This window comes from Rosa chinensis, chromosome 5 (assembly GCF_002994745.2).
Source record: "Rosa chinensis cultivar Old Blush chromosome 5, RchiOBHm-V2, whole genome shotgun sequence".
NCBI lineage: Eukaryota > Viridiplantae > Streptophyta > Magnoliopsida > Rosales > Rosaceae > Rosa > Rosa chinensis.
Window position 1 is genome coordinate 2,760,992 of NC_037092.1, and position 25,829 is coordinate 2,786,820.

At 40.1% G+C, this 25,829-nt stretch overlaps 2 protein-coding genes and 1 long non-coding RNA gene across 3 annotated transcripts; 2 read left to right on the forward strand and 1 right to left on the reverse strand.

Annotated features, from left to right (window-relative positions):
- Nucleotides 1-874: 874 nt before the first annotated feature.
- LOC112201975 (cysteine-rich receptor-like protein kinase 29) lies at nt 875-24,972 on the forward strand. Its single transcript, XM_040506170.1, is given in 10 exon segments — nt 875-1,236; nt 2,425-2,428; nt 2,885-3,360; nt 3,479-3,622; nt 3,756-3,877; nt 3,995-4,102; nt 23,745-23,862; nt 23,981-24,218; nt 24,349-24,499; nt 24,622-24,972. Coding segments are annotated over 10 exon segments (2,070 nt in total). The 5' UTR covers nt 875-878.
- LOC112164830 lies at nt 13,193-18,426 on the reverse strand. Its single transcript, XM_024301158.2, has 7 exons — nt 18,094-18,426; nt 17,884-18,013; nt 14,790-16,511; nt 14,621-14,704; nt 14,397-14,524; nt 14,070-14,315; nt 13,193-13,989 (listed from the first exon to the last, which is right to left on the reverse strand). The coding sequence occupies exons 5-7, from the start codon at nt 14,511-14,513 to the stop codon at nt 13,312-13,314; spliced, it is 1,041 nt and encodes a 346-aa protein (XP_024156926.1). The 5' UTR covers nt 14,514-14,524; nt 14,621-14,704; nt 14,790-16,511; nt 17,884-18,013; nt 18,094-18,426; the 3' UTR covers nt 13,193-13,311.
- On the forward strand, nt 21,529-22,616 carry LOC112164840. Its single transcript, XR_002922531.2, has 4 exons — nt 21,529-21,593; nt 21,823-21,969; nt 22,067-22,236; nt 22,323-22,616. It is a non-coding gene; the product is annotated as an uncharacterized LOC112164840 (long non-coding RNA).
- Nucleotides 24,973-25,829: the final 857 nt, after the last annotated feature.

Consider the following 25,829-nt stretch of genomic DNA (forward strand, 5'->3'; position numbering starts at 1 on the left):
AGGAGGTGTAAAAAGCATAGAGGTCAAGTGAGAAAATTTGGAGGTTCCAATTAAAAAACTCATTCAAGTAAGATACGTGTAGACTTGCAAACCATGATTTCTCCTCTTTTGGTCTAGTATGGTGGTGGCCGGGATGCTATACAATGGTTGTATAGCATTGGTTAATTAACTTAATTTGAAAAATTTACTCAGTTATATAAAAATTATTATTTTAAAATTAAACCAGAGTCAAGCCAACACTAGTTAACACAATTTTATCATAAACTTTCAAGTCCTTGAGATGAAATGGCTATAACAGAATATCCTGAATGGTTAGACAAAATAAATAAACATGATAATATAGGTTTTAGGATTAATTATATCCTAAGAGTCATTATGAATCAATGCTTAAATGCAAAAGCAAAAACGCAGATAAAAAACCAAATTAGTAATACTCCTCAGGAAGAAGAAAATGCTGTGATAAAACTTGTAGGGAAACCTGGAAAATTGGGTGTCATCCACCAAGATCTTCAAAAAAGAGAAGATATAAGTGGAAGTCATTTAAAAGAAAAAATACATTAGAAACAAAAAAAGTTCGGTAAAAACCCAAAATATACACACGCGCGTAGACTTGATCGTTTTCATTCCGGGTAGGAGCTTTATAATCAGCTAGTGGCTAGGTATAGGCTAACTAGAGTCTCTAACTATTGGATCTGGGATAAGCTATAGACAGGTGTTTCATGGAGTGGTCGTTGCTTGGCTGTGATTGCAGTGAGCTGGCTATAGTGCCTTGTGGACGTTGTTGACTTGTATTATTATCAGTACAAACACCGTACGTCATATAAAACCTTTCAACTCACATATACCAAGGGAAACACTAACACAGTCCCCGGCAGCCAATGGTTTCCTCAAGATTTCCATCGATATTACTCTCTCTCATTCTGTTACTCCTGACCATCATCCCTCAAACCCTTGCTTTTCTATACAATGAATGCGTAGATGACAAAGGCAATTACACACCTAATAGCACGTATGAAGAAAACCTCAAAACGCTTCTCTCCTCTCTTCCCGCTAGCAACGGTAACGGCTATGGCTTTTACAATTCTTCCTATGGCAGCGGGGAAAGCTCTAAAGATCAAGTTCATGTAATTGCGCTTTGCAGAGGCGATGTTCCGCTGGTTGAATGCCGTAGCTGCCTCAATGATTCAACAAAGGCTCTCCCAGAGCTCTGTCCCAACCAAAAGGAAGCTATTGGTTGCTCCGACACACTACTAGAAAAACAGGTCATTTCACACGGATGGATTCTGTGTAAATACATCGAAATACACACAGAAATATGTTTGTATAGGTAGGTTCACACAATACAACTACAGATTCACAATTCGTACGTGTTGCGAGCGTTGCTAAATCACTTTTACACAGAAAGCTTGTCTGTGTGAGCTATATTTGGTGGTCCCATATGAATCAATTATATTAATTTCCAAATTTACAAACATTTAATCATTGATTCTCAATTTCCAAATTAAATATAACTGATCAATTTATTGATATTACTCAAATATTTAGATATTTATTTTTAGGTCCTCTATTTATTTTCATGTTGTTTTGGGTCCTTCATTGAGATTTTGCAAATATGGGATCTTTCCTTCCATCATTCTTCATTGAGATTTTGCGAATCTGGGATCTTTCCTTCATCTTCTTCATTGAGATTCGCAAATCTGGGATCTTATTGCAGTAAATCATACACAAGTGTATAAGATCCAGTTTCAGAATTCATCTCGGCTACTCAATCTTTGATGCAAAATGGATTAGTAAGTTTGAGATCCAAATAAACAACAAACCAAAAGTGATTATATATATACCTTTATGAATCTCGATCTGTTTGCAGAGGTCGATGGTGTCCGATCTGTTTGCCGCGAGAAAGAATCACAAGAAAGAGCAAAGTGAGGAAACTGAATTTCAGATTTGGGAATAATCACAAGAAAGAGCAAAGTGAGGAACCTATCTCCTCATCGATAGGTTCGGTGTTTTGAATAAGAAATCATCTGAATTAGGAAGAGATACAAAATTGCAGAGACATCAATTCCATTACATTGTAAGGCTTCTAACTTTAAGCACTAATCAAACCCATAACTCAAACATTAGCTTTCAACTTTCAGCACTAATCAATAATAGAGAGAGGACTGGGTATTAACCGGGTTCTTTACCTGTACTGTAGATGTCAGATCCATGAACTGCTAGCTGAGGTAAGATCGATGCTGCTTTTGTTGCCAGAGGATTGGGTATTTAACTTAATATCCTAACTAGCTATCTATTTTGAGAGAGAAAATCGGAGAGAGATCTGTGAGAAAGAGAGAGATGGAGAGAATAAAGAGAGATCGGAGATGCATAAATTGCTTCACACGGATTTCTGTGTGAAAACAAAAATAAGAATAGGTTTCACACGGTAGTCTATGTGTCAACTGAACAGAAAGTTTTGATAAGACAATACGCTGATATCAGAATTTTATACTTTCACATTTTCACACGGGTTACCATAGGTAAATCAAATTTACACTTATTTGACATGATTAAAAACTAATATTAGAATCTTCCTATTTATAATTTTACACAGATATCCGTGTGAAACAATATTTCACACGGAAAACCGTTTGAATTTTTAATTTATCCTCTGACAAATTTATAGGAATATCTGAATTGTACTTTATTTCACATGGACTCCGTGTGTAAATTGACTTGAAAATTATTGGGTCCCAGTTTGAACCTTATGTGGCCACAATAGTCTGTGTGGAATATATATACACATGGATTTCTGTGTGTACTATAGCACATTTTACACGGATAATCGTCCGTGTGAACCTCTATGACAACACTTTCCATGTGAAATGACCTGTTTTTCTAGTAGTGACAGTTGTATGCTTCGCTATTCAAATCGCTCCATTTATGGAACCTTAGAAACTTTGCCTTTTTTCTCTAAAGTGAACCCATTTAACGTCTCAGCGTCAAGCCTGGATGGCTTCAACCAAGAGCTAAGGAAGTTGCTCAAAATCCTAAAAAGCGAAGCCGCAAAAGATGGTTCCCTTATTAAGTTTGCAACTGGAAACGCCAGCGCTCCAGGCGTCACAACAATATATGCACTTGTACAGTGTACGCCGGATTTGTCCCAGCTAGAGTGCAATGACTGCTTAGACGGTGCCTTAGTAGACATCCCAACCTGTTGTGATGGGAGGAAAGGTGGGAGAGTCATTAGACCCAGCTGTAACTTCAGATAGGAAGACTTCCGTTTTTTTAACCCTAACGTGGTACTGCCATCAACAATATCTCCTCAGTCATCAACAATATCTCCTCAGCCAACAACAAATACTTCCACAACTCCCGCAGGTATAGCATGTATCCTATTTATTTCTTAATTTTAAATATGCAAGCAAGTAACTAATTAGAAAGGACATTAATTACCATACATGTTCCCATAAAATTTTTGTTTTTACGAATTTTTCAGGACTGAAGAATGATAAATCGCGATCTCGAACTGTCATCATTATTGTTGTGCCAATCGTTATCTCTCTGGTGCTAATTATATCCCTCTACGTTTGCTTAAAAGCAAGGAATGAGAGAAAGGAAAAACTTGAAATACTCCCTGCAGGTAGAGAAACAAATGATTTCGGGTGAACAGATGTATTACTCAATACATAATACTCTTAGTTTTCTTATGTCTTGCAACTTAATTTTTGGGAACTAACCTAAATGAATTTTGTTAAGTTGTTCCTCAGGTGAAGACAGTCAAGATACCAATGAAATTAGAACTGCGGATTCCTTGCAATTGGACTTTGACACCATCAGAGTTGCAACAAATAACTTTTCTGAAGCAAATAAACTTGGCCAAGGCGGATTTGGTTCTGTTTACAAGGTAACTATGAGAATTGCTTAATATCAAACAATTATTAAAAATTAATATATATCCAAATAACAACGAGTTCAACTTTCATTTTCTTGATATGAAACTCATTATTTTCAGGTATATATTTTAATGGGTACGCTTCTCAATGGAGAAGATATAGCAGTAAAAAGGCTTTCTATAAATTCCGGGCAAGGAAATTTAGAATTTAAAAATGAAGTGTTGTTAGTACCAAGCTTCTGTTTGTACCCACATTTGCATGACCACTCAGACGTAGCTAATGTGCATAGTTATTGAATGATTTCTAGTTACAGTTTGCCGCTCAACAAGTAATTGGGCCGATTGCCAGAAATATTGGCCGATGAACAATTGGACAATTCATCTGGTCCAAGACAAGTCACATAAAAACTAGGCCGATAGAGGGTTTCGAAAGTTAGGCCATTGGTTATCGGCCGGCCCGTAGTCATTGGTTTATTGTCTAAAAGCCCATTGGCCAATACTCTAATTGGTTTCCAATCCGAAATCAACTAAGAAAGATAATGGCCGATTGTCAGAGAGGCCGATAAGCGATAAAGATGAAATTTGATCAAGTAGTATTTCAATCGACTTGAAGTTCATGTCAGCCGATGAGGAGAGTTCAATCCAAGATAGCCTACTTCAAGATTAATTGCAGCCGTTGATGACGTCCATCAAAGCCAATCTGGATAGAGTCCAGCGTCAAGTCAGCCGACGATAAGTATTGAGGCTGAATCAAGATAGAGTCACTGAGCCAAGAGGAGGCCGAATTCCACTCAACTTCAAAGAGTCAAGAGATCAGTTCAAGTCACAAAGCAGCCGATATAAATAGAAGCATCGACAGAAGACAACACACACACAACTCCAGAAACTCAAGCCATCAAGCTTTTCTTATTTCGTCTTACCTTTTGCTTTGGTAGAATTTCCGTCTGTTTCCTTAGTTTATTTGCTCTGCTAGTTACAATCTCAGTTACTTTACCTTTCTTGTAGCCTAGTATCGATTTTGAATTGTTCTCTTTGTTTTCTTTCAAACAATAGTTAATAATTTGCAGCCATTCCAGTTTTTAGTTTCGTTGTTATTATCTTTTATTTGCTCCTTATTGTCTTTATGCTTTACTTGTTTGATCGTGCTATTTACTGTTCGTAGTCGCATAGTAGCTATTAATCTTATATTTACTCATACTTTCACAACCATACCTAACTCACCCGACCTTCAACCACCAAGTCCTTAATCTAGAGGCATCGAATCGCAGCCGAGAATAAGTTCCTTCCTCGGCTAACAATTGCTTGATAAGTCAGATCTATATCCACTACACCTACAGTTGCACACTTGGCCTTCTGGCCGTGTGCTGGCACGCTCCGCATCTATTCATTGAGAAGGACATTTGTTCCTTGATCCCTCGGCTGTATAGGCCGAGGTGATTTTCAGAGGCAACATCTTTTAGCACGCCCAGTGGGACACAAGATTACTATTTTCTTAGTAAGGTTGAATGCAAGGGAAGGAGGTTAGTCAACAAAAACAAGACAACCCATACAGTGTAAACAGGGGAAAGAAGTGTCTTCGGTGTGGAGAGTCAGGACATAATTCAACTTTTTGTCCATCACGGCCGAAGCTCGATCTTACTCCAATCAGAATGTCACTTGAGTCAAGTGGGAATGGGACCTCAGACGCTTCGTCGGTAGAGCAATCAGCCGATGAACGTAGACCTCAAGAAGTAGCAAAGACTGCAACAGCCGAACTAGCCGCAAGACAGGAGGCTACACAAGCAGCGGCAGCCGACGCCGCTGCAAGGCAAGAAGACATGAGACGAGCGGCCGCTGACGCAGCCTTGGCCAGGCAATCTACTGAAAGTTAGTCTAAAGGCTCACCACTTAATGCTTTTCAGAGTGCCTCGAATAGTGCAACCACTCCTGGTGCTATCATCTATGCAGCACGAGATGGTAGAGTTAGAGATACTGTGGAAGCTGATTATTTAGGACCGGCAGGAGTGTCAGCCGAGTATATGTACAAAGCATTGAATGAGGTTTTTAAATTGCAGACGAATGAACTCGCTGCTCGAGGAGAAATCAACAATAGAACGTTGGTAGATCAGTTAGCTACTGTTTTGGGAGAGAATACTAACCGATCAATCGGAGGATTGCAAACGTCTCTTGAGCAACTGAACCAAACAATGGCGGCTATGGTGAATGGTCAGAACACTTTGCAAACCTTGCTGATACAAAATCAACAAGGCCAACTCAACTAAGCACTTCAACCTCCATGGCAGCAAGCTCATGCTTATGTTCCACAGCCACAGGCTCAGTTTCCTATTGGTGGACAGCCGTTTCAAGCTCAACCCCTATTTGGAATGGCCAATAATTATGTGCAACAGCCGATAAATAACAACAACGGTTTAGGAGGACAAAATCCACCTAGGAACGGGTTGACAGTCGAAGAAATAAGGAGAATATGTGAAGAAACTGTAGGGCCGGCTCCTAGAAGAACGGTCAGGCCAAGATACACCAAACCATATCCGAAAAGGGTTGAAAACAGAGACTATCCGAGGGGATTCAAATTTCCTGACTTTCCTTTATTCAGTGGAGATGATTACCAATCAACTATAGCACATATTTCCCTGTTCACAGCACGATGTGCTGAGCATTCTAGAGATGACGATTTGAAGTTGAAGTGGTTTGAGAACTCACTGACCGGCCCTGCTCATGCTTGGTATGTCAACTTGGCTCCTAATTCTATTCAAAACTGGGCCGACATGGAAAGTGCTTTCCATGAGCAATTCTACAGAGCCAAACCAGAAGTCACAATCGCTGATTTAGCAAAAATGTATCAAGAAGCACATGAGTCGGCCCAAGATTTCTTAGATAGATTTAAGGCCGCAAGAAATAAGTGCAGAGTCAATCTGGGAGAGCTAGAGTTTGTTCGAATACCTCAGCAAGGTCTGAATTATGAATTGCGCAAGAAATATGAGGGAGTTGATATTAGAGACATCTTTGAATTAACCACTAGCGTGGCTAGATATGAGGCAATCATTAGAGAAGAGACTCAAGCTAGATCAGCTTCAAAGGGAACTTATTATAAGAATCCTACTGTTCATGCTATGGAGGCAAATTTCGAAGGTTTGAAGGTCGAGGAAGAAGGTTCGGCCGATATCAATGCTGCCGAATTGTTTATAAGCAAACCAGTGGTTTATAAAGCCCTTGCAAAGCCAACAAACCCAATCAAGGATAAACCTCAGCCGATAACCTACAATACCAAAGATGGCACACCCTTAAGATTGACACCTACCCGCACTTACACTTTTGATATCACAAAGGCATCAACTTCTTGCTGAGAAAGTAATTAAATTGCCAAACGGCCATGTTATACCTAAGGCCGATGAAACTAGAAATAAGTCTTATTGTAAATTTCACAATTCATGGAAGCATTCTACTAACAATTGTGTGGTTTACCGTGATACTTTGCAGGATCTCATTGAAAAAGGAAAGCTGAAGTTTCCAGAGACGAGCAAACCAGCTCAGCTTGTCGATACCGACCCTTTTCCAATCAACATGGTGTACGTCAACTTCCTAAGAGGTCACAGGAGGAATTGGCCAAATGTGAACTTGTCTGATCCTAGGGCCCGAATGAGGTATATGTTTCGTGACCAGAGGAGGGAACCAGTTTATGACAGTCAGGATGAGGATGCATACGATATGATAATGCCACCGGCTTTGAAGGCCTCATCGTCATCTACTTCAAAAGTACCGCCGACCAGCGCTGTGATTCTGTGCAGCCGTTGCAACTATAGGTAACCCTCAATAATCTTCTGCAAATCAAGAACCAAGAGTTAGCTACTGATCAACAGGTAAAGCCTGGGTTAAAAGCCCCAACTAATTGTGAAGAAAGTAAGAAGAAAGACTCAGGAGGGAAACATGCTGGCAATGAATTGGGGACTCCCACGGCCAATATGGCCGAGGATGAAGTACTTAAGCTCTTTGGCCCTCACAGTCCCAAGGGATGTTATCAGGGACAACAAACTTCCCAAAGTGTGTTTAAGAGGATAAAGGAATCTGAAAACGCCGAAAGCGGACGACTTTCGGTGAGGAGAAGGTTGACTTTTGAGGATCATGATCTTGAAGGAAATTTTGCTGATGGTTTCAATGGCCGACGACGATCAGGTTTTGACCAAGATGATCGATTTTATGACCAAGATTATTTTGCTAGAAATAGAGGTCGAAGACCTTATAGGACATATCGGCCACCATATACTCATGATAATAGGTGGTATGGCCGAGCGGCCAGAGATCAGCCATTTTCCCCTTTGACAAAAACTCAAAAGAGACGTATGCAAAGGGAAGTGGAGGCCGCAAGGCAGCAAGGGTCAGAAGGGCAGGAAGTCAGACTCTCTACTGAAGCAGATAACAAAGAAGCCCCTATAATAAGAGAGGACTTTCATAAGGATTCAAGAGAACCTATGGAACTTGAGACCATTGGTGACCATTTTGAAAATGTCCTTAGTTTCCCAAAGCTACCCCATCTGCGGTTTACTGAAGAAGGGGTTAAGGTCTTCAAACATCTCCACCCTCCATTTAAGTTGGCTGAATTAGAAACAATGAGAAAGTTTCACCAGAAACATTCAGCCCTTGCAATTTATGGGCTTCCAAGGAGTCAAGACTATATTCTCAATACAATAGTAGCAAATTCTGATGCCGATCATGCTCTGATTCGGCAGGGTTTCCATAGCCGATTCATTACACCTGGTTTAAAAGCTTTGTATCAAGCACATCGCAAAGGAATCCAAAAGAAGGATATAGTCGCTCAAATCCCAGTTTCAGAAGCCAACTTTCATTTCCTTAGATGTTTTCATAGAAGTCACTCGACTGAGGAAACCTATGGCATAACGCCAGAAGAGGTCCAGCTCGCAAGGGAACTTGATGATTATTTAGAAAAGAAAGACTTCGCAACTGAAGAGCAAGCGAAAGCCGATGCCAAAGCTAAGGATATTGAACAACAGAAGGAAGTACAGAAGGCGGCTATGGATAAGACGCCAAATGGAAAAGTCCCTACCATAAGAGTACTGAGAGGACAGGATCCGCCGTTCTCAAATCAAGATCTGGGGATGATGAAAAAATATCATAGGATGTATTCAGCATTGGCCACGTATGGCCTAACTGAGGAGGAAAGCGCGATGATGAAAATGTTGGAAAAGGATCTGTCTTCAGAGTCATACCTCATCACTGAGGATTTTAGCATTGGCTTAAAAATCAGTTATCAGGCAATGATGGAGAATTGTAAGCTGGAAGCCAATACTGATAACTTACCTATTTCTGATGCTGACCTGACTTACCTCCGCACCTACCATAAACAACATCCAGCTGCTGAGATTTATGGATTCATGTCTGCTGAAAGCAGATTACTAGATAATTTGTCCAAATACCTGCGGGCTCGTGCAATCGAGTGGCAAGCAGAGACAGAGAAGGCATCCACCAAGCTGACAACTGGGGCCATTGAAGAATTGAAGAAAGAGCAAGCCAGTCTCAATCAACAGTTGAAGGATGAGGGAATGGTAGAAGGTGCTGCCACGAATAATGGTAAGCAAGATGATTTTGGAGACGAGGGTGATGAGGAAGTCGATTATGGGGAAGAAGAAGAACAAGGTGACTATGATAATGAGAATGGACTCGACTACGACATTGGGGATGACACAGCTTTTGACATAGAAACCTTATCCCCATTTTACAAGGGCGAGGCCGCCTTTGGAAAAGGAGAAGGTAACACAATGGACATCAACATGGTTTATGTCCTACCTTCAGAACTCAAAGCTCAACCAGGTCAGTCAAATGAACTGATCGGCGACTTTGTTGCCGATCGACAACCTCGATTTGAGATTGATGAAGTCAATGCCCAATTGAAGGATGAAGAAGGCCGTGTGGTACTCACAAAACCAACGGCCAAAATGGCTCAACATTTGAAGCCGTTATACATCACGGCTTACATAGAGGGATATCCAATAACGAAAGTTTTGGTGGACAACGGTGCAGCAGTTAATGTGTTACCTACAGCCGTCATGAAGAAATTACGCAGGACTGAATCCGATTTGCTCCCTTCGGACATTACAGTGAGCAACTTCTCTGGAGGTAAGAGTAGGCCAAGAGGTATTCTCCCCCTCGATGTCACCGTGGGGGAAAAGACAAACATGACGGCTTTCTTCGTGGTCTATTCATCTGCTCATTACAATGCATTGCTTGGCCGTGATTGGATTCACCAGAACATGTGTGTACCTTCTTCCCTGCATCAAGTTTTGATCTTCTGGCATGGCGACAAAATTGAGGTCATTCCAGCAGACAATAACCCATTTCAGGCATCCACCAATGTAGTGGAAGCAAGGTTTTACGAGGATGATATTGGTTATTTCACTTTCAGTGGACGAGATAGTAAGGGCCGACCTACCCAAGTTACGGCCCAGAAAATTGTCAACCTAGGGAGTGAGGATGTTTTGCAAGATGCAGAGCGTCCAACCCTGGTTGACTTCTTCAAGAACAATATCAATGTCTAGAGACCCAAGGTCTCTAGAAAGAAAGGCCGCAGTCCGATCTATTTTAGGACGTTTGCTGGCCTATTGGGCCGACAGGACTACCAAGTCTAACTCGGCCATCAACTTAATAGAATATATTACAGAACAACAGGAAGAAGAACCGTAGTTGGAAGACATCGGCCCAGCCCCGGCCGAATTGGAAGATATTGAAGCCGAAACTCAAGATCCCGTAGATCAAATTAACTTGGCAGATGAGGATAACCCTCGACTGATCTCTATCAGTAGACTTCTCGATCCAGAACTGCGAACAGCGATGGAGGCATTATTGAGAGAATACAAGGATTGTTTTGCATGGGAGTACCATGAAATGCCTGGGCTCGATAGAAGTTTAGTAGAACATGTGTTACCTCTTAGAGATAATTGTAAACCTTATAAACAAGCTCCGAGTTCAATTGGGAGCATGTTGGCTCAAGACAATGATCAAGGAAAAGAGCAAGCCATCCATTATTTGAGCAGAGTCCTCACACCTGTTGAGATAAGATATTCGCCGATTGAAAAACTATGCCTCGTGCTCTACTTTTCGGCGATTAAATTACGACATTTTATGTTACCATCAGTTGTTCATATAATTTCACAAACGGATTTAATTAAATATATGTTGACTCGGCCGATCATCAAAGGCCGAATTGGAAAATGGACAATGGCGCTTTCTGAATTTACTTTCAAATACGTGACTCAGAAGTCAGTCAAAGGTCAGGCATTGGCTTAATTTCTTGCTGACCACCCTTCTGTTGAAATTGAAGATATGGAGAACGTTGAAATAGATACTGCACAAGTCGGCCAGATGTATCACGAGCCTTGGCTACTATATTTTGATGGCTCAAGCACCAGTGACTCCGCCGGGGCAGGAATAGTGATTGAATCTCCAACCGGCCAAAAGCATCAATATGCCTTCAAACTGGACTTTGACTGCACAAATAACCAGGCAGAATATGAAGCCTTAATAATTGGTCTGGAAGTATTGGAAGAACTTGGAGCAACACGAGTTAAGGTGTTTGGGGATTCCCTGCTAGTCATCAATCAAATGCTCCAGGTTTTTAGATGTTCAAATCTCTCGTTGGCCACTTATTATGCCGCAGCACAACAATTGCTTATTTGTTTTCATGATGTGGAATTTCACCATCTGCCGCGAGCACTCAATTGTGAAGCGAATGGAATGGCTCAAATTGCTTCTGGTGTCTGCATCCCGGAAGGCCAGACTAACAAAATCATCACAATTGAGAGAAAATCGTTGCATCTTTGGCCGAGAGAGGTATGCCAGCTGATGTCTTTGAGCTTGACGTACCACTTGGTGATTGGAGATTTTACATAATCCAACACCTTTTGATGAAAACTGATGGAGGTGGGAGCCGAAAAATCAAAATGTTGTCTAGCCAATTCATTATTAAAAATGGTGAACTGCTGAGGAAAAGTCCTGATGATGACCTCCTTCTTCGTTGCCTTGGCTCTGACGATACCCAGCTCGTAATGGCTGAAGTTCATGAGGGTATTTGCGGAGCACACCAGGCTGGGCTTAAAATGAGGTGGTTAATTAGGAGACATGGCTACTACTGGCCAACTATTCTTAAAGACTGTATTGAGTATGCTTGAGGTTGTGCTCCATGCCAACTTCATGGGTCCATTCAGAGAGTTCCAGCTTTCCCCATGAATCCAATAGTCAAGCCATGGCCTTTTCGGGGCTGGGCAATGGATATAATTGGCCAAATCTCTCCCCCATCTTCTAAACAGCACAGATGGATTCTGGTAGCCACAGACTACTTTACAAAATGGGTGGAAGCCGTTCCATTCACCTCTATAAGTAGTGCCGAGGTGATCAAATTCATTGAGCAAAACATCATTCACCGCTTCGGTATTCCAGAAACTATAACAACTGACCGAGGATCGGTATTCATAGCTGAAGCCATGATCAAACGGATGGCCGAATATAAGATTACAATGCAGCAATCGACACCCTATTATGCTCAGGCTAATGGACAGGCTGAGGCCACAAACAAGGTCCTCATCCAAATTGTGGAGAAGATGATTCAGGAAAATCCGCGTGATTGGCACAATCTTCTATCAGAAACTTTATGGGCTTATCGGACCTCCAAACGCTCGGCTACAGGGACAACTCCCTTTGCTCTGACTTATGGACATGATGCAATTTTACCGATGGAAATGACAGTCAAATCACTGAGAGTTGCAATGCAAAACAATCTCACAGCCGACGAATATAGTCCGGCAATGTTGCAAGAACTAGAAGATCTTGACCAGGCGCGGTTGGATGCATATGATCGGCTTCAAGCTCAAAAGAAGGCTGTCGCTCGTGCTTACAATAAAAAGACCAGATACAAGAGTTTTGGGGAAGGCGAGCTGGTATGGAAAGCAGTGTTACCCATCGGCACGAAGGATCCCAGATTTGGAAAATGGTCACCAAATTGGGAGGGTCCGTTTATTATTGACAAAGTTCTCGGGAAATGAGCATATCATTTGCGAGATAAAGATGGCGAACGACACGCAATGCCCATTAATGGCCAATACCTAAAGAAATATTATCCCACAATGTGGGAAGCGCGAGCTACTAAATAATGGTGTAACCAAAAGATGGCCACTAGTTTATGTTTATATGTTTAGGCCATCTTGATTCTGGCCGATGCAATTAAGCCGAAAAGATTATTTTTATCAGATTTCCAGTTTGTTTGCTTACTTCACTTACTACTACAAGATATTATCTATCCATGACCCAACGATGTTTATGATCATCTACCGGCAAGCAAATAATTAATTAAGTTTTTCGTCGGCCCATAACTTTCAAATGTTTACAAAAAAAAACCGGCCAATGGCCGACAAAAGAGCCACATACATCAATCATCATTCCTCGGCTAATAAAGCTTTAAGAGCTCCCAAGGTACAACCAGTGTCCTGAAGGTCACTCTCAAGTTGCATACACCTAGGCTTGGAATTTTTCAATTCGGCCTCTATCTTTTTCAGTTGTCCTTGGCTTTGGAAACACTGCTTACTCCTTTGAAAGAGCTTTTCCCCCACTTCTTGTCTCTCTTGTTTCAAGGATGCCAATTGTCTTTCCAACTCATTTATCTTGCCTTCAAGAGACTCCACAACTCGTTTTTGTTCCATACACCACCCAAACTCAGGAACTAAGGCTTTCTTCATTTGCTCACAAGCCAAGATTTGTTGTCTCCTTTTTTCTATTTCTTGATACGAACCAGCTACACGGGATATTTGTTGGGTCAATACTTCTAGCTTCTCACCAATGAGGGCTACCTTGGGAGGGGCAAAGTATTTGGCTCCAAGTAACAAATCCAAGGCCACTTTCACTTTTGATAGTTGGCCTGTTTCCACAAATTCTTTTAATGGCCGCGCTAACGTTTCCTTTACCACCTTCAGAGCCCCATCAATTTCCTCCCTTGATGTCAATTGAGCGGTCGGTAACTGCGAAATGGCCGAGCAACATTCTGGTTGGATTAGAGCATCGGCCGAAAATGCCCTCATGAAAGCTTGCAGTTCGGCTTCAAACCTTTGATGACTTTCCTATAATGTCAGCCACTACCAATTATTTCTTCAGCATACAAAATGGAAATCATCACAAAATATGTTTGGTACATACTTACCGGTTCGTTAGCCGACACTAGTTTCTCACTAAGCGATGAAGTTACCGACAAGGGAGTACTGGCCTGCGTTGAAGTTTGAGTGAGTACAAGTGCCTCCTCAATATTCATCACTTCACTTTCGGCCACTCTTTCAACAGACACTATCTCCCCTGCAGGTTCATCACTGACTGGTTGGTCACCTTTGTTAATGGTTAGTTCCACAGATTCCTCTGTTTCACTAGGAATGACATTTTGGATGCTTGCTAGCTGCAAATTTGTGATACCAAGTAAGTCATATATATATACTCAAGATAATATCCAATTACTCTCTAAAACAATGTGTCCTACCTTAAGTCTCTCTGGACGGCTTCGTTTGGCCACGCACAATTGTTCTTTACTTTCAGAGGATTGATCGTCTTGTTTTGCCGATTGTTTCGCTGGAGGAGATTGAGACATTGAAGACATGGTGGCACCATCTGTTATTCAAAGGAGACCAAACAGAAACGCCATTAGCCATCGGCCATGATTTCTTACATAATGGCCGAATGCAATTCAAATTGATTTCGGCCTACCTTTGGCAGCCTCAGTGGCCGCACTATGGATGGCCTTTCTCTTTGTACTACCTTTAGTACACTTTTTCAAAGACTCTTGGCCACCTACAATCAACAAACCCCAAGTTGATGAACAAACTAAAAACATGTGAATAAATGAAAGTACACTTGGGAAGGGGGAACAACTTACTTATACTTGGGATTGCTTTAGCAACTTTGCTTGTTATTTTACCACGCCTTACAACTTTCGGCTTCTCTTGTACCCATGGATTTCCTGCAAAAGCTGATCGCCTAGCTGACACCAACCCATCTTTAAAAATGCTTCCTACTCATTTCGCCCACCACTCTCTGAACTTGGAGGAACTCTTGCTAGTTGCTATTCTTGTCTTCATGGGAAAGCTCATGTTGTACACAAATGCCTTATTATACTGCTCAATGTCGTCCTCGTTGGAAAAAACGGCTCGTAATGAACTATATCGGTTTGACTATTCTGGAACCGGAGCAGGTATGGCTTGATAATATCCCAACTGACGACTGAAATAGGTTGTTGAATATAACTCCACTCCACACTTGAGTGTCTTACCAGACAAGGCACCCCAGAAGAGATCCCTCATACCTATTGCACTCTTCCAAGCTGAACACGCAGTCTCCCATCTCGTCTCGCTTTCTGAGGCGTGTTGGCTGATATCCACGGCAAGGTAGGGTGGATACTTCCTGTTGAAACAAACAGCATACTGTTCTGCAGAAAATTCTGGACACGTGAACAAAATCTCAAAACACTCTTCTGCCGAATGAGGTAATAACTCAAGCGGAGCCAACTATTGTCCAAGAGTGGTGTCTGCGGCCAATGCTATACCTGGTTGTCTGAACGCAGGGAAATAAGTCTGAAGCCACAACTGAAAAATCCACAATGGCCCAGGCCAATTTGGGTTCACTCCTTTAGTCACACAATGGTGAAGACATCTGTACAAGTGGGCTAGCACAAATGGACCAAGAGCTAATGGCTGATCACTCTCTTGCACTTCTTTGCTTGCTAATGCTTCAACCAACTTGTAGTATTCCACATTCACTTTTTTAGAAGTTGTGCACACTAAGAACTTACATATCCAAAAGGCAAGAAACGCCGCATGCTCTACAGGAGTAACTTCCATTGTCTCCTGTTGGCTTTCCTCTTTCTCCTTCGGACTGCCATCACTATCAGGTGACTTCCTCACCAAGCCGCTGTTAAACACCTCAATCCATGTATTATAATTGGCAACGGTCGGTGTGCCTTTACTTCGATCTCTTAGCTCACCACCAAGATCAATGTCAAACTTTCCTTTTGCGAATACAATATCCACCACTTGCCCATGTGGCGGCAGGCCTATAATGGCCGCTTTATCAATCAAGGTCAGACTCAGTGCACCAAACTGAAGCTCAAGAGAGTTTGTCTGAGAACTCCAAAAACACATCGCGGCAACCAGCAAGGGGCGGTCACAAGGAATAGTAATGGTGGAAAGCTTGATGGCGTCGTAGATCCCAAGCCGTCTCCATACATCCCCAAATCGCTTCTCGACTCGTTCTACCCACGGAATCCAGTTGGCCGTTTCACCAGGCCATTTTCCTGGTTTTGTTCCCCATGTTCCCCATGCTTTTCCTTCACTGAAGTAGCTAGAATCATCTACTTCATGCGGGCTCACAACTTTTTCCACATCGGCCGGTATATCACTATGGAAACTTGGGCCAAGTTGACGTACCCCACCTTCATTCGGGACTCGTTGTGTTATTCTATTCATGAAGGCCGAGGCATTCTTTTCAGTGGCTTGACTTAGTGCTTCCGCAAATGCAAATGAGCGTTTGGTGATACTTTTTGTTTGCCTTCATAATTGTCTTCTCCGGTCCCTTTCGAAGCCATTGCTTGAACAACCAAGTCCTACATGATATAGAGCATAATTGGTTATCACACCATGTTTCTCAGAGTACACCAAGTTTCTCGTTATTCGGTGATATTCGCCGAAAACCACGAAACTTGGGGGGGGGGGGGGGGGCGCAAAGGCATATCACATGCATATGAACCAAGACTTTGTGAAAATATTGAAAATAGCCGAGGGCAATATAACGGCAATGCCTCCGGGTAAATATTTATCAAGAAAATATGCGTGCATGATTGTGCATTTGGTGTTTAATATATAGCAAGTTACTCATTGACTGACTTTATGACCCTGCTGCCATGCTTTTCAAATGCATAGCTATAAGTTCATAAAGAAAGCTACCGAAATGAGGACATTAGCACAAGTTTCACTTTATATGACCTTTCAAACCATATATATAAGTGATAAATAATTAAATATGCAATTAAAGTGCTAGTCATGATAATTATGAATGAAGTGATGATTACGGGGTCTTTGAAAAGATAAAGCCACATATGGTTCGGTCAATTGCATCAAAATAAAGATGGGAACTTGACAACTATGCAGCATATATTAATTGACAGCAATTGCAATTAATTGACAGCAATTGCATCAAAATAAAGCTGGGACAATTGACAGCAATGCAGCATATATTAATTGCATGGGGGGCCGTTTGCTAACTTATGTTGCAACATATAGCTCATATAATTGCTGTTCGTTAGTAAAACTTGAGGTTGGATTAGTGATACCCAAGCCTCAATTGGATGATTTCTCAACTTGTCAAATCCTCAGCTTGTTTTTGAAAGGAAATTCTCAGCTTATTGAGACATACTATGCAGCATTTCATTCAAAATGAAATAAATTGGTTTATATGATCATATCTTATAGAATTATTGCAATCAAATTATCATATAAATGAAGCAATTCTGTTTACAATAAACGTAGACTGTCTCAAAGCAAAAGGTAACAGAAAGTTGTGGGGTAGCATTCAGTACCTCAATAAAATATAAAATAAAAAAAAACAAAAAAAAAAACAGAAGACGTCCCCATCGAATGCTTAATTGCAGAAGAAATTACAAGCAGAGGACAAGTTGGTGAGAAGCTAGGAACAAGCTGGGAACTTGACAACTAGGAAGTGTTGACCCAAATACTTGGAGCATATTGCAGAAGAAATTACAAGTAGTCGAATGCTTAATTGCAGAAGAAATTACAAGCAGAGGACAAGTTTTATGGGTAGCTCAAAGACGTCCCCATCGAATGCTTAATTGCAGTCAGTTTAGTTCATGGCATATACTGTAGATTTCTGGGAAAATAAGAACACAAGTGCAGAATGCTATAATTGCACAACTAACTACCCCAAAATACGAAATTGCATTTCAAAAGCAAGAGCTATACCTGTAATTCAAGGTTACCCAGTCATTATACAGCTCTGTTAGAGTAGAATTTGTTCAAATTCGAGATACCCAGCCTTGATTTCAACTTTAGAACAATGGAAGAGATGACTATAAGATGCCGAGTTCGAGATCTGCAGAAGAGATATTCATCAGATTTGGCAAATCTGAGTTTTCTGGTTCTCCATGTCAAGTAAAAAGTTCAAGATCGTACCTTTCGTGTAATGATGATAGTTGATTTCATCACCTACTCCTTCCATGCCTAGTTCATTTGTTGAAGATTTGACAGATTTGAAGATGGGTCTGTGTGAGCTTGAAGACCACCCACAGCAAAGCTTGGTTTGTGTTTTTTGTCAAAGAGAGAAGGAAGAGTTAACATGTGGTCGTGAGGAGCTGAAATGATAAGAAGGGAAAGAATGATAAAAGGGAAAAGTGAAAATCACAAATGGGTCGACCCGTAGAAAAATGGGTGCACAGCCAACCCGAAAAAAGAGAAAGAAAGACGAAGGGAGTTGGCTGCCAAATTTTCTTTGCGTTGGCTGACTATTCTTTCATTTGGCTGCCCAAGTTTTCTTTGCGCTGGCTGACTATTCTTTCATTTGGCTGCCCAAGTTTTCTTTGCGTTGGCTAACTATTCTTTCATTTGGCTGACACTTTCTTTTGAGTTGGCCACCAACTCTCATTTTGAGTTAGCTCACTTTGTTTTAAGTCTTTGCGTTGGCTAACTATTCTTTCATTTGGCTGACACTTTCTTTTGAGTTGGCCACCAACTCTCATTTTGAGTTAGCTCACTTTCTTTTAAGTTGGCTGACTTGAATTTCCTCATGCATTTGGCCAACTTGAAAATTGACTCCCTTGATGGCTTACTCTCTTTTGTTGGCCAACTTGGATTTTCTCACTTATTGGCCAATTTGAATTTTTCATTTGTTGGCTTACCCGAAATAGCTTTATTAGCCAATTTGAAAATTTCCATGTGTTGGCCAACATGAGCTACAACTTGGCTTTCTTGTAATGTCTTCACTTGAGTTGCCCAATCCTTGGCATTTTTTCACGTGTTGGCTCTCTCATTTAACGGCCAACTCAAGTTTTATTATCGGCTACTCAAATAAGCTCTTTATGGGGTTCTTTATTGGCCTTTGCTAGCCACTTTGCTTACTCTCTCTTACTTAGCCAATTTGAAAATTTCCATGTGTTGGCCAACATGAGCTGCAAATTGGATTTCTCGCGATATTTTTCGTTTGTTGGCTAATACTTCGCATTTTTCACTTGTTGGCTTCCATGAGCCATTTTCACGTGTTGGCCAACTCTAGTTCTATCAATCGGCCACACTCGAGTAAATTAATTGTTGGCCTTCGTTAGCCGATATGCCTATTCACTCTTCTGTTGGCCGATTTGAAAATCAATAGTCATTGGCTTCCATGTATCTATTAAATTGTTGGCCACCAAAAGTTATATTCCTGTGTTGTCCTACTTAACTTGGTTTGGCTTACTAACGAACAACTCCCTTCCCTACTCAAATATCATTTTCTCAAGTTGTCTGGTTACTTAACTTACTAGAGCATAGGTACAGCAGCCAACTTATCAACTCGGATTTCGGCCATTAAATTTGGTTCGCCAATTTAGTTGATTTTCCGAAATTTCATTCGACCAAGAAAATGCATTCTAGCCATCGAGGAGCATTATACCTGCGTTTTTCGGAAGTCGATCGAGGGGCCAAGATGACTCAAATTTCTCAACCACTCAGCGACATTCGCTGATGCTTAAGAAACTTGGGGGGGGGGGGGGGCAATGATTGTACCCACATTTGCATGACCACTCGGATGTAGCTAATGTGCATAGTTATTGAATGATTTCTAGTTACAGTTTGCCGCTTAACAAGTAATTGGGTCGATTGCCAGAAATGTTGGCCGATGAACAATTGGACAATTCATTTGGTCCAAGACAAGCCACATAAAAACTAGGCCGATAGAGGGTTTCGAAAGTTAGGCCATTGGTTATCGGCCGGCCCGTAGTCATTGGTTTATTGTCTAAAAGCCCATTGGCCAATACTCTAATTGGTTTCCAATCCGAAATCAACTTAGAAAGATAATGGCCGATTGTCAGAGAGGCCGATAAGCGATAAAGATGAAATTTGATCAAGTAGTATTTCAATCGACTTGAAGTTCATGTCAACCGATGAGGAGAGTTCAATCCAAGATAGCCTACTTCAAGATTAATTGCAGCCGTTGATGACGTCCATCAAAGCCAATCCGGATAGAGTCCAGCGTCAAGTCAGCCGACGATAAGTATTGAGGCCAAATCAAGATAGAGTCACTGAGCCAAGAGGAGGCCGAATTCCACTCAACTTCAAAGAATCAAGAGATCAGTTTAAGTCACAAAGCAGCCGATATAAATAGAAGCATCGACAGAAGACAACACACACACAACTCCAGAAACTCAAGCCATCAAGCTTTTCTTATTTCGTCTTACCTTTTGCTTTGGTAGAATTTCCGTCTGTTTCCACTACTACAAATCTTTTAATAGACATCACTTAATAGATATCGGTTGCGAAGAAAACCGATGTCTTAAAAATTTAGACATCGAATTTGATATTTTTTGATGTCTATTAAGAATATAGACATCAGCCCTTATAAGACCTGATATTATTTTATTATTTTGAAATATTGTGAACAGATAAGGCTAAGCTGCATATTCAACTAAGTATTGGAAAAAACAAAAAGATTGAGGAATAGCTGGAAATGGGGAACCGCTAAGTATCGATGCTTTCCTTTTGTTTCGTTTTGTTATTATTATTATTTTTTTATCTATCTCCAAGCACATCTTCATATTTTCAGAGAGTATCATCTATCATCTCAAAACAAAACGAAATTTTTTGAAAAATAAAAAGAGTTCGCGCGAACATGAAGTCACTCGCTCACGAACTGATTTTCTTCCCAAATTTTCGGCTTCTCTCTCAATATTCCTCATCGTGCTTCAGTACTTTGCTCTTCACAAAACTCCTGGTATCTCTTTCATGAAGCCCAAACAATGAGCGGTCTCCGGAACAACCTACTGTGAAATTAGAGTTCATTGAGTGCAAGAACAAGAATTGAAGGATTGGGTGAATTCCTATCATTCTTAATTTCAGTTGGAGCTTTTAGTTTCATATCTGCTGAAGTTTAATTTTTTGGTTTCTTTTCCAATTCTTCGGTTATCAAATTTGGATTGTATGATTTGTTTTCCAATTTTGTTTCTTTATTGTGATTGTGCTATATAGACCAGTTTTAGTGTTTAATGGGTTAAAAGCAGGAAGCTTTTGTAATCATGATTTAAAAGGTGTGCATTTAGAGAGAACGAGAAGGCTTTTAGGCGATGGTTTCAGCTTGTGGGTAAAGTAGAGTATTTGGTAAAATAGATATCTGGGGTTCTTCAACCAGAAAATTAAATTGAGGGGTGCTAAATCTCAGGTTGCCAAATTCGATCTTGCTCAAAGTTTTTTGATTTTAGGCTCTGCCAGAAGTATCAGTCGACTTTGGAGTCCTAGAGTTCTCACCTCGTGAGAGCATAAGTTCTAATACTTTGTGGGATTGTAGGTCTATATGTCTAGTGTTTTCCTGTAAAAGGGTTTTGCATTTGGAGTTCTAAATCTTCTGGAATATTGGTTGTATTGCTTCATAACAGTTGGTGTGGGATCTTTGTGTCGTACTTTGCTGCGTTTAATTTGGGCGTTTGAAGGTACATATTCATTTCCTTAATTTTCTGAGTGGTCTTAAGCTGTGTGAATGTGTTTTATTTGATTGAGGAAGTACTACCATTGTCATAGATATTAGACTGTTTTATTTCAGATATTGCGTTCTTCTTATGGTATTACCATGTCTTTTTTTCTTGTAGATTGCATTCTGTTATTGTAGATTGTTTTGGTTTTGGCTCTCATTAATTTACTTGATTTTTTATATGCATGAAGTGGATAAGAATAAAACCAATGGATAAATCATGGATGGAAGGTGACTATTGAAGTCTTGTGGAGTTGAAATGTTTTTCTAGTTTGCTGCATCAGAGACAAACTAAATGATAAACTCACAAACATCAGAGAGAACGAGAAGGCCTTTAGGTGATGGTTTTAGCTTGTGAGTAAAGTAGTGAGCATGAAAAATAAAGAGTATTTGGTAAAACAAATATCTTGGTTCTTGAGCTTTTTCTTTTTTCAGAGATGATTGGAGCTGTTCTGTTTAGTTGGAGGGATGAAACCAGAAAATTAAACTGAGGGGTGCTAAATTTTAGGTTGCCAAAACAAGTGGGCGGTGGTGAATGTGGCTACTATGTCATGAGATACATGAAGGAACTGATTGAGGATCCAATGCTTTCTTTTGCACATAAGGTAAGCATTTCACTTTTAAGTAATAATTTATTTAAAGTTATGTTGATATACATTGTGTTGTAAAATATGTTTGCATAATTATGTAGTGGAGTAGGAAGTCGAAGAGAACTAGCTACTCTCAAGAGCAAATTGATGAGGTGCGGATTGAATGGAGTGAGTTTGTTACAAGGAAATACTTGTAGATGTTTATGATCAAGCGTGATATTTGTAGTGCTGCTTTTTATGGAACAAGTAGTCTTTGTTGATCGTATGTTAAGTTGGACAGAATTATTTAAGTTTCATTGTTTAATATGTAGTAGTACTTAAGTAGTTTACTTGTTGTAGAACATGATATTTTAACTTTTGGTTTATGAAAGATATATTGCTTAATAATTTTTTGGTATTTTGATTTCTCTATCATGTGAGTAATGAAAAGAGCATCCATTATTATGTGAATGGATTTATTCATTTGAATATTATAAAAATTGATATTGAAAATAACCTCGGCAGACAATTTGTTTTTAAAGAAACTGATGTTGTACTAACCATTTTACATCATAATTTATCAAGAACTACGAGATCTAAAGTGCAAATGACATTAATCCTAGAGTACATTCTGATGTGCAATCCATATTTAACAACAAAAACTACTAAAAATTCGATGTCATAAGTTTGTACAACATCAGTTTTAGGGTTACTTTGATATGTAATTTGATTAATTTGGCTAGTATTACATAGTAAATAGAACTATAAATCAATTAACTATAAAGAAAAAATATACTTACTGATGTTGATACGAAATGAGACATCAGAAGTTTTGGTTTAGACATCGAAATATTTTAATTGTAAAGCTTTTTGGCATATGTATGACATCGGTTACTCTCGAAATTTCTATGTCTGTGTATTTTATGGACATCAGCTTTCCACCGATGTCTAAGACTGCTATAATAGACATCACTTAACGAGACATCGGTTGCTAAATGAAAAAAACATCAGTTTTGAACCGATGTGTATCAACTGGCATGTAGTAGTGTTCCTTAGTTTATTTGCTCTGCTAGTTACAATCTCAGTTACTTTACCTTTCTTGTAGCCTAGTATTGATTTTGAATTGTTCTCTTTGTTTTCTTTCAAACAATAGTTAATAATTTGTAGCCATTCCAGTTTTTAGTTTCGTTGTTATTATCTTTTATTTGCTCCTTATTGTCTTTATGCTTTACTTGTTTGATCGTGCTATTTACTGTTCGTAGTTGCATAGTAGCTATTAATCTTATATTTACTCATACTTTCACGACCATACCTAACTCACCCGACCTTCAGCCACCAAGTCCTTAATCTAGAGGCATCGAATCGCAGCCGAGAATAAGTTCCTTCCTCAACTAACAATTGCTTGATAAGTCAGATCTATATCCACTACACCTACAGTTGCACACTTGGCCTTCTGGCCGTGTGCTGGCACGCTCCGCATCTATTCATCGAGAAAGACATTTGTTCCTTGATCCCTTGGCTGTATAGGCCGAGGTGATTTTCAGAGGCAACAGCTTCAGCACCGGAATTTAGTGAGGCTTCTTGGTTTTTGCTTGGAAAGAAACGAAAGACTTCTTGTGTATGAGTTTGTTCCTAACGCAAGTCTTGATCACATCATATTTGGTATGGCTTCAATTCTTCTTCTTTTTACCCCCCTTTTAACTTAAATTTTTCATTATAAGTATGTAACATGAAGCAAACCATTGTGACATATAGTCTTTGTTTTTGCATTGATATGTAGACCGTATCAAGCGTGAACATTTAGATTGGGCTATGCGCTATAAAATCATAGTAGGCATTACTCGAGGGCTTCTTTATCTTCATGAAGATTCTCGCCTCAGGATCATACACCGTGATCTCAAAGCCAGTAACATCCTAATAGATGCAAAAATGAATCCTAAAATATCAGACTTTGGCATGGCAAAGTTGTTCCAGCTTGATCAAACTCAAGGCAATACGAGTCGAATTGTTGGGACTTAGTAAGTACTTGACCTGCAGGCTACATGGTTTTATATTACAATATATTGTGTAATGCTATAACAGTTGTTTCCACTATTTTTAGATATGTTCGTCAATGCTAACCTCCTATTTGATCTTGTTGACATACAGTGGATACATGGCTCCAGAATATGTATTACATGGACACTTTTCTGTTAAGTCCCATGTCTATAGTTTTGGTGTAGTAGTCTTGGAGATGGTAAGTGGACAGAAAAATAATTGCTTCCGTCAAGGAGAGGATGTGAAACATCTTTTAAGCTATGTAAGTAACATATTTTCAGACCATAAAAAAATGATTTGGTGTCTACCACAATAGAATGCATAGAAAGAAAGAAGATTAAATTTTAACCATGGTACATTCTGCAACTTTTCAAACTATTGCAGGCGTGGAAAAGTTGGAGGGAAGGGACGGCTTCAAATCTAGTAGATCCGACATTACGGAATGGTTCAAGAACTGAAATAATGAGATGCATCCACATTGGCTTGTTATGCGTGCAAGAAAATGTTGCTGCTAGGCCAACCATGGCATCTATTACCCTCATGCTTAATAGCTACTCCCTCAGTCTCCCACCACCCTCACAACCAGCATTTTTCATGCATAGCAATGTTGCATCCAACATGTGTTTGGGTTGGGAGGATAATTCAGGGGTGACAGGGTCGTCCGATCGATCCAAGAGCAACTCTGCCAAAGCATCGGACAATGAAGCTTCCTTTACCGAACTATATCGTCGCTAGTGCTTGAAGATGGAACTGCATACAAATTAAAGTAATTTAGCAACTCGTGAATTCATTTTTGTTTTACTGACGTCGTGCTTAGGTACGTATTGAACAAAGCTTGTCACGGACATAATCATAGAACAGTGAAAGGTGGTAAGTTGCTGATTCAAATTTTATTTCTTGCTTGTTACAATGAAGAATATATATAAAACCTACCTGACCATTCTGTAGGAGTACTAGTGATTTCCTGATCGACAATATATATAGCATGCGACAAGAGGAGGTCTAATCTAAAATCTTTACGGTTAAAATTTAATACAAAGTTTCGGCGAATTATCTTCTTTGGTGTGATCGACTTTCTACAAGATTACAAGTCTTTGTGGACATTAGTCGTCGTCGAAGTTTGAATTCTCAGCCCGAAATAGATGTTCGCTAATATATTTTGAACTTTTAACTCATGGAGACTTGTCCACATTGGTGGACGAAGAAGATGTGGTTTGCAGCAGCAGGGGACCCTTTGATATAAAATTTTTTGCATTTCCGGTCAGTTGTCATCAACGACCGCTGTCGTTTCACTCTTTCAAGCAATCAGTCCAAATTCTAAAGGGTATACCAAGGATTACAAGCAGTCCCGTCTCGATCATCATTTTAATTCAAAATCAATAAAAGAAGTCCCGTCTCGATCATAATTTCAAGATTTAATTGCAAAGTGTTCAATTAGAGCATTCTCACCCGTTGGATCACCAGGTCACCTACTATTTACTGTTTTTTTTAGTATTTATTTTCACTCTTTGAGTCACGGGCACTGTTTCCAATAAAACCTAGGTCACCAGGTCAGCTTGCATGTCACCAAGGTGACCCAGGGCACGAAATAC